Here is a 9368-nt window from a genome sequence, read left to right on the forward strand (position 1 = left end):
CTTTTGTGATTTTAGATCTCTGATTTTGTTTTTCTTTAGGCAAGCGTCAATTAGCGGCCGTGTATTGTTGCTGTTTAATGCCCTCCAGTTGCTTCACCGTAGCACCTCTACTAGGTCACAGGCACTGCTTTTTTTTTTTAGAAACAAGACCGCATGCACATAAGCAGAACCCAGCCGGAAAAACCTTTGGGCCTCTTCTCAGCTAAGCATGGTTTTTAAGCAGCCCGCTATAGCACCACTATAGCACGCTATAACCTTTAAAAAAGATCATGCGCTAAGGGTCTTTTGTCCAAACACATGAACAAACATTTTAAATAGCCCGCTATAGTATCGCTGTAGCATTTAGAAGAGGTCCGCCGCTAAGAGGCTTAGCGCGCTATTTAAAACTTTACAGCTAAGCCTAGAACCCACCAAGACCAATACAAATGTTCGTACAGCAGCTCTAGTCCATCTAATTCAGAAAAACCTGAATATTGGGAGGGTGGCATTTAAGGCTTTGTACATTCGAAGGTGCTCAGGGAAGATGGTCAGAGAAATAGCCGAGTTTTTTTTTATTTTTACGAAAGGGCCACGTTTAATTGTTCCTGCCGAAGGATGTGGTACGATTCAAATTCTTGATTTGGGGTATCTCGCTGCTAGATAGTAATCTCACAAAGTGTGCCCATATGCCCAAAATAGCGGCGCTGAACTAATTACTAGATATGATAGTCTTAGGATAGTTAGATGGTAATTGAAGAAGATGTTGGTCCGAAGATACTTACATCACAAATTCTTTATCTTGAGATTTCAACCTTTCTGTTTTGTAAGCATGTGGTACACTATAGTAGGGGACTATACACCAAGGGCGTGGATAGCCCGGATTGACAGGAGTTTCTAAGGACTCTCCGGGCTCCGGCCAAGTCGTTCGAAGGCAGGCACTTGGAGGAGATAAGAGTGGACATGTCAAATCCTGGAACTTATTGTTGTGAGTGATATATTCCTCATGCTCGTAAGAGATTGAGTGATATATAAGCCCTGCATGCCCTCACCAAAGATTCAAACCATTTTCTGAAGCTATTATCGCAAGACCTAGTATGATAGATCCAATCCGTAATCTACACCCTTTATTTATCAATCTATACCCAATAATAAAGTGATTAGTACTTCTAGCCGCCCCTTTCAAAATTGCCCCTAAAGTTAGCACAAATTGCCATCCATAAGTAAGAAAAAAATAAACCAGTTTTCCCCTATGAAGGCGCTTTTCGTTGATTCATTTAGTCGCAATCCAATCACAAGTTGGCAAATAGCGCACTAGCTAGAGGTTCCCTCTTCCAAAAGAGAGACGCAGGTTTGATCCCACCTAGCTCCCTTTTCCCTCCCTTTTCTCTTTTATAAATCATGCACACCGGAGAGCCAGCGCGCCCTATTGGGCTGAGCGAGTCTGGACACTCTTTGTTCTTTATTGCAGTTATTTTTGTTATTTGTTATTTGTTCTTTCTTTTCTGTTCTTATATTTTCTTATTGAAAATAATTCAGGATTTCCAAAAAGAATTCAAGTATAATTTTTTTGTGAATTTACGAAAACAATATTCCAGAAATCATAAAATGTGTGTGATTAAAAAAAATGTTCATAATTATGAAAAACTATTTGCATATTCAAAAAATGTTTGTGAATTTGAACCAAATGTTCGTGCATTCAATTTTTTTCATGATTTATCTAAAATGTTCAAAAACCCAAAAAACTGATCATGAATTACAAAGAAGTTCATTGATTAAGAATGTTCCTGAATTCGGAAAATGTTCATGCATTTCGAAAAAATGTTCACTAATTCCAAAAGTGTTCATTGATTCAAAAAAATGGATGGTTCATAATATTTCTTATCAATTCAAAAAAGGTTTGCGGACTCAAAATATTTTCATTGGTTCAAAAAAACTTTGCCGGTTCAAAAATTATTCATGAATTTGTAACACCAACTTAAAAATTGTTTACGAATTTATAGAAAATGTTCGTGATTTTGAAAATGTACTTTGCTCTTTTCATCATAATGCAATATTTGTTGAGCATCACTGAGGAGTACGACAAAAAGGCGTAAACAGGTAGCGGCAACTAGATAGATATTTCTTTTGTCTAATAAATTGAGAACAACTTGAGTACATTTCAAAAAAGAAACATCTCATACTTATTTTGCTGCACAACACCATTTATCATGTTGTTTGTCATGTAGTACTGTGAAAGATTTAAAGGAATTTGCTAATGTCGTCGAGTGCGTCGGGTGTGTGCAAGAGGGATGACTTTTTCTTTCTCGTTGCAACGCACAAGCATGTTTGCTAATATACTTTTATAACCAACACATAGGACTATTACCATGGAAATGCCGAAAACCGGGTAAACCAACGTGTCTCCGTCGTCTTCGATGATATCTCTAAATTATATCCATCTGTATCACCTTTTGATGTCTTTCGATATCCGGAGGGAGTATCCTTTTTCTTCGCAAGTCTGTTTATTTTTTTAATTTGAGTTAACAGGAATTGAAGAAATAATGCTATGTCTCGTAATTAAGCCCCACGAGTGGTGACTTTTTTTTTGTAAATTACTCTCAGTGGAACATGATAATCCCTCCGTTCATTTTCACAAATAATATTTTGATATTTTAACATATACTACATATAGTCTGAAATGAGTGGAGAGACCGGAAATCAAATTTGGCTCCCGGGTGCACGTGCTTCTGCACGCTAAAAATATTTTTTAAACGTCAAAAAAATCCAACAAAAAATCTTCGCGTTCATAGTTGCATCTAAATGTTCATTTTGGCATGTGCAAAAAGAAGAAAAAATGAACACTAAATATTACCCCGCATGTCATCCTAAATTTATTTTTTCACCGACAAAACACTGCTCTATTTTGCATGAAAAATGTTAAGAAGTTTGCGACACTAATATAAACATAAAAAACATCAGATTTTTTCAAAACATTTAACATATATTTTTGGTTACTGTTCACACAGGAGCAAATGCTCCCGGGAGTAAAAACGCCTTCCCTGAAGAGATACACTCAAACATGTCTACATACATCCGATTTAGAAATAAAATAAAACATATCACGAAGAGTGCGAGTATATCTTTTGCGCGGCAGCGCGGGTCCATGAGCCGAGCCCAGGTGAACCACCACCGCACATCCAGGCAGCGGCTACTATAATGCGGCTGGTGACGCCGACACTACATGCGTTGGCGCATTCCTTTTTTAGCTGGAAAAACGGCTTTGGCATATTCCTTGCAATACGAAAATCAGTGGCATTTCCTATTTTAAGGCCTCTGTTCTTTCCCTTGCGGCGAGGCCGGCGAATTGGCATCCTTCAATCCCTCCTCGACGCGCGCGTAATCCGAGGTGAGTTCTTCGTGCGGTACTGCGTTCGCCTCGCCATTTGGTCGGCCCGAAGTAAATCTTGTAGTAGTTGCTGGGTTGGCCGACAGGAATGTTGATAGATGTTAGGCAGATCAATCTGGCCCAGGAGTTGGGTCGATTTCTGGGTCAAGAACGAACGAGGGGGTCATCCGAAATCCCGCCTGTGCAGATCCGTTCAGTTTCCAGTATTTTTCTCTGAAATCCGCCGGAATTTGTTACCAGGGACTGAATTTCGGATGAATCTCTTGTTGCCGGAAGTTCTTTTCCAAGTATTTTTGGGTGGGCTGCGAGCTGATGGTCGATCCCAGCAGATAAGATTTAGGCAGGAATGGGAATGCAACAGAACATTTTTATTGAAAGGTCCCCAGGTATTTTTGGGGAAGGGGTGGGGGGAGGATAAATGTAAGAATTTTTTATTAATTTTTTTGATAAAAGAAAGATGATAAATGAGCTATTAATTCGTAAATGTTATCGGCAGAACACTTCGACAAACTTCTGGTTTGCTAGATGGTTGACAGAACAACTAATGGTTCTGAAGATATGAACACCCTTTTGATCCCATCACTGATTTTAGCTGCTGAACTGGTTCGTTTGGACTGTCTTCACAGATCACCTTCAAGAGGACAAGATGCTGTGGCGCACGATTCGCAGTATGGAGGTGATGGCGCATTCTTCTAGTTTCCTTCTTCCGAAACTGCATCAGCCTGCCAAGACTCCAGCAAACAATTATACTCTGGTTGTTCTTAACCAGCAGCTTCCACGGTTCATGCCTCGCCTCTGGGCTCAAGGTAACTAGCTCTCGCTTATTTCTTCTTTGTATATTTTGCTCATGGTATGCGTCTTTAAAATTCTTTCTTCGAATTCAATTTAGAGCAGCAAAGATGAGAATATGTGCTGATGGTGGAGCCAATCGTATTTTCGACGAGATGTCTCAGATGACTAATGACCTGGACAAGAATAGGTTAACTACTTTCTTTCCTCCTTTTGTATTAAAGTCATAACTACTGTGAAACATTTTCATGCAATTCCACCCATGGTTTGAATTAGTTGGTTATAGATGTGAATCACAAATGCTAAGGAGTTGAATGACTGCCAACACCTACAGTAGCTGCATTTCTATATATTTTATTTTTTTATTTCTCACTTGAAACGAGAGGTAAATGGTACTTTCAAGCTGGAGGTAGAGTTTGCCCAAATGGCTCTGTAGCAGCCGGTTGTAGTTCTTTGGGTTTGGATTGCGAACGAGGCACTATTTTCTCTCTCATGTTCTGTGTACTTTGAGTGTTACTAAAGTCGCCATAACATCAGCTACGTGGATTCCATTTATGCTATGCAACTTCATATTTAGAACAAAGGGATACCCCTTTATGTGCTTTTTATTATCTGAAATTTTGAATAGCATAGTCTAGTATGCTGCTGTTTCATTGGCTAACTGACAGTACTGGTGGTTTATTGCTCAACAATAAATAGGATGGGCTTCTTCATTTAGTACACTGCAAACTTGAGCAAAAAAATTGCTTTTGAATTAGAAGAAGGCGCAGAAGCGGCACAAAATGTACAACTCGTCAAAGCAGAAAACAAAATAAAGCAAAACAAAGAGCTAAGAACACGGCAAAAGGAAAGAACTCAAAACACAGCAACAGTGCAAAGCTGCACAGGCCAGCTGCTGTTTAAGCGCCTAAGTGGAGGTAGAAGGGTGGGGCCTGCGCAGTGGTAGAGTCCCTCCACTTGTGGCCTGAAGGTCCTGGGCTGTAGCCAGCCTCCTTGCAGAATTGTTATTCAAGGGTAAGGCTGTCTAGAAATTCCCTTCCCCAGACCCCACCTTGTGTGGGAGCTTTCAGCACTTGTTACACCCTTTACAGTTATTTAGATAGGAAAGAGATAGGATTTGAGATGCAGAACGAATCTGTATTCTTTGGACTATAACTTACGCGTCAAGTCAGTCCTCTTAAGGGAATGCTTATGTAACCTATGGTCTACTACCCAATCCTCTACCCTGTGGCGTCCGGCCATTCTCATGGTGGTAGTTACCTAGTTTGTTCCATCCATATGTTAACATCTCTATTTGTTTTGCTGTGCCTGACCAGACATACAATATCCTAAATGACTGTCAGTTCCAAAGAGGCAAAGACCACTAAAACTTATTTATGGTTGTGAGAATGGTTCTATTTTGAAGTCTAGGAGACATCATAGTTTTTTACTTCTCAATGGCATTTTGCATTTCTGACCAGAATCACTTTTGTTGTACCGACCTGCTTATATGTGTTTATGCCCTGTTCTGCCCTTATGATCAGACCAACAGGGTTTCTGAAGAATCTTTTCTTGCATACATCTCTCAATTAATTGCTGTTATCCAGGTATATTCCAGAAATCATTGAAGGGGATATGGATTCTATAAGGCCAGATGTAAAAAGATTTTACTCTAGTCAGGTTCTTTGCTTGCTCCCTCTTCCCTAGTTCACATTATCTGGACATTTTGATATTGTTCAGATTAACTGCTGAAGTGTTGTTTGAAAATATCCTGATGCTGACGTGCTGCTAATATAATGCATAGTAGACATCCATCCCATGCATAACTTATGTATGAGATGTATGGTTGTTTTGCAGAAGTTAGTAAAGTTCATGGATGGTTCAAATATGAAAAGCCCTGCAGCAAAACGCCAAAGTGATGGGAAAAAAATTACATGCATCTTTCCACTAGACAGTTTTACAACAGAGTCCAATCGCACTATTTGATGAGTTTAGGTTCAGGTTTCTAATGTTAACAATGCAGTCACTAGTTAGTTAATGTCCTGAAGAAAGAAATTCTACCAGTTAAAACTGAAAGCAGTAGTTGGAAGACTGAAACAGCAAAAGGGGGTTTATCCTAACAATAATACTACAGGATACAGATTTTGGAACGAAGGTAGTACTTTGTTGCCATAGTATTCTATTTTCCTTTAGATAACATCGATCAATTTCACATCCAGCAGTTAGCTGTGTTTTAGCATGCAGGATTGCATGTGTTAGAAAAAGTTGACTTTATTGGTATAAGCTTGGTCGGCTTTATTCCTGTATCCAAGAGTAAGAAGTTCTCCTGCAGTTCTATTTGGCATACCGGATGATTCTGGTTAGCAATGGTGCCGTCTTTGTGATCTTGAACAAAATCGTAACTATTTGGTAGTTGTGTCTAAAACTTGCTACTCCCTCCATTCCCTTATACAAGGCCACTATGAAAAATACATTTTGCATCTACACAAGGCCACTAACAGTAATCAAGGCAATATTTAATGATGTTTTCTCGTAGTAGCAACTTGTTTAAACTTGCATTCATGTAGTCATAATGATATTTTGCTACTTCCTTCTCATTTCTCCCTTGCATGCATGCGGGCATATTAGTAATCCCGGTTAACGAGAAGAAAAGTTGACTTGCAAAGCAATCATTAAATTTTGCCTTGGTACCTGTATTTTGAGTTTGTGGCTTTGTATAAGGGAATGGAGGGAGTATAAAGGATAACACTATTTTAAATCTGATTTTTGAGATCAAGTGGAGTGCACGTTTTTGTTGATCTGAATGTAACACAATGAATTTTGCACTGATGCACTAGTCGTATTACAAATGTGATCAGGATGTCATTGGCTCATCGTTTTGTTAAACTGTTCTCTACGCAGGGATCCAAAATTTCTGATAAATCACATAACCAAGAGACAACAGATTTGCACAAGTGTATTTCCAGTATCCGCCATCGCACACCTGATCAGGAAAAGGCTAATGTAAGTAGTGGCTGTACTGTCTAATTTGCTACTTGGTTTTATTGCTATCTTCTACCGGCTAATATGATCTATCAATATCAAAACACAAAGTTAAGTCTTTTTTTGGTTCTATGTAGCTTTGTATTCTTGTTACTGGAGCACTTGGTGGAAGGTTTGATCATGAGGCTGCAAATATCAATGTTCTCTATGTGTTCTCGGACATGCGAATTGTCCTTCTGTCAGATGATTGCTTGATCCAACTTCTTCCCAAAACGCATCACCATGAGATATATATTGAGTCGTCTGTAGAAGGACCGCATTGTGGAATTTTTCCTATTGGAGCACCATCTACAAGCACTACAACCACTGGCCTCAAGTGGAACCTGAGTAAATTTCTTCTGCTTGTTTTACCAGTTGTCTTGCGGTTTGAGAGTTTGACTATATGCACTAAAAAATTGTCCAGCAAAATTTCTAATTGGGCTCATTTGTGTGGCTTGAGGTATTGGTTGGGCCTAGCACCTAGTGGTTCTTCATGCGTTTCCTTGGTTTGATAAATAGGATGAGTTTGTCCATTGGCTTCGATCCATAGGGCCTGCTGAACATGGGCCGGGCTCAGTTGTATCTCATACGTAATGTAGTTTGTCTGGCTGGATGACCCATGCCATTCAGGCTGCACTACTGTGTCTCTGCCCATTAACAGCAAAAGTGTAATCAGGTCGAGCCTTGCAGCCAGTGTCTGCCAGGTTCGACATGCTGTAGCTGTGTGTACTAATGGGGAGCTACCAATATTCAAGTCTACTAGTGTACCAACTTTGTGCACAATATCATCCTAGGGAATGCTGAGTGTGGGATAAAGTCTCTCCAAACAGAGGTTCTATCACTGTCGACCACATCTTCCACCTAGTATATCCCTAGTATACATTTGATGCTATATGCATGTGAGTTTCAAACTACTACCTCCGTTCACAAATATAAGATGTTCTAACCTTTTTTGTCAAGATGTATATAGACACATTTTAGTGTGTTTGTTCACTCATTTCAGTCCGTATGTAGTCCATATTGAAATAATCAAAACATCTTATATTTGTGAATGGAGGGAGTATGTGTTACCACTATGGTTTTCTTTTGGTCTTGCCTTTCAACCTTTCTAGCACTAATTTGCACAAGTGATGTGCAGTAGGTGAATGTGGTCCGTGTTTTTGTATGCGGGCTAAATGAGACCCTTCTTTGATGCTTAAGATTACCCTATTTTCCAATGAAATCATTGAAGCAACTGCCAGTAAAATTAATGGCTGGACCAAAAACATATAAACCCTGTCAAATTAAAGAAGTGGACAGGTGGATCCTTTTGATCAAAAATGAATATAGCGTGATTGCAAGTTAAACCCTTTTTTTGCCATCATTAACATATATACTCCCTCTGTTCCTAATATAAGCCTTTTTAGAGATTCCAATATGGGCTACATACGGAGCAAAATGAGTGAAATCACATTCTGAAATATGTCTATATACATCTGTATGTAGTTCGTATTGAAACCTCTAAAAGGGCTTATATTTAGAAGAAAGCAATGTGGTTTTCCATTCCATTTCAAATGCGATGGCCTTGCTACTCCTAGCATGGGCTAATTTTGTGCAAACCTTTTGTGCTTCCAGGTGATGCAGAGATGAGATTTGGGAGCATGATAAGCACATCCAACATCGTGGATTCAGATAAAGTAACTGTGCAGTCAGATGCGGATCTTCTGTGGACAATTTCTCTTCGAAATCTGACCTGAAGAGCATCCACTTGATTGGAATCGTCTGCCGTGTTTCCTTTTTTGTAAAATCTTTGTTGATCTTGTATGCTATCAGCTCAGCTCTTGTACAGTGCAGCTGTGTTTGTGCTCATAAGTTGTTTTGTATCTGATAAATATAAATGATATCTGGTGGCTCGTGGTTGAAACCTCTGTTATCAGATAGATGGAGACCCGCCAGATTCTCATAATGGTGCCCAATAGTACGTTTTTTGTGCGTCCAGGAGTGATGACGATCGACCATGTCTTTATATACCTACTTAAACTGTTGAAATTGAGTCAAAGGTCGGCCCTGCATCTGTAGAAAAAATTGTAATTCTTAATTTCTTTTTCGTTTTATGGTGACTAGATGACCCGTCGTGCCAAATGGTAAGGTCATGGTTTGAGCTGAAATTTACTTGGGTGGGATTTCAACTTTTCGTAATGCTGACATTCTAAGATAATTTGAATTTATTATTGGC

The 9368-nt window shown here is 39.3% G+C and overlaps 1 protein-coding gene across 2 annotated transcripts; it reads left to right on the forward strand.

The window, feature by feature from the left end:
- The first annotated feature begins 3213 nt into the window (after positions 1–3213).
- LOC119362407 (thiamine pyrophosphokinase 2) lies at positions 3214–9128 on the forward strand. 2 transcript variants are annotated; one of them, XM_037627621.1, is made up of 7 exons: positions 3214–3364; positions 3991–4170; positions 4259–4343; positions 5740–5812; positions 7034–7135; positions 7252–7501; positions 8768–9128. In XM_037627621.1, the coding sequence occupies exons 2-7, from the start codon at positions 4011–4013 to the stop codon at positions 8887–8889; spliced, it is 792 nt and encodes a 263-aa protein (XP_037483518.1). In that variant the 5' UTR covers positions 3214–3364; positions 3991–4010; the 3' UTR covers positions 8890–9128. The 2 variants fall into 2 exon arrangements, with proteins under 2 accessions (XP_037483518.1, XP_037483519.1); XM_037627622.1 differs by lacking the exon at positions 3214–3364 and having other exon boundaries at positions 4031–4170; positions 4254–4343.
- Positions 9129–9368: the final 240 nt, after the last annotated feature.

Source organism: Triticum dicoccoides, chromosome 2B, assembly GCF_002162155.2.
Source record: "Triticum dicoccoides isolate Atlit2015 ecotype Zavitan chromosome 2B, WEW_v2.0, whole genome shotgun sequence".
Lineage (NCBI taxonomy): Eukaryota > Viridiplantae > Streptophyta > Magnoliopsida > Poales > Poaceae > Triticum > Triticum dicoccoides.

Coding starts and splice junctions, on each gene's coding strand:
- LOC119362407 (XM_037627621.1), top strand. CDS start 4,011: ATGCTGTGGCGCACGATTCGCAGTATGGAGGTGATGGCGCATTCTTCT. Junction 5,813..7,033: donor AAAGATTTTACTCTAGTCAG/GTTCTTTGCTTG, acceptor TTCTCTACGCAG/GGATCCAAAATTTCTGATAA. Junction 7,502..8,767: donor TGGCCTCAAGTGGAACCTGA/GTAAATTTCTTC, acceptor TTGTGCTTCCAG/GTGATGCAGAGATGAGATTT.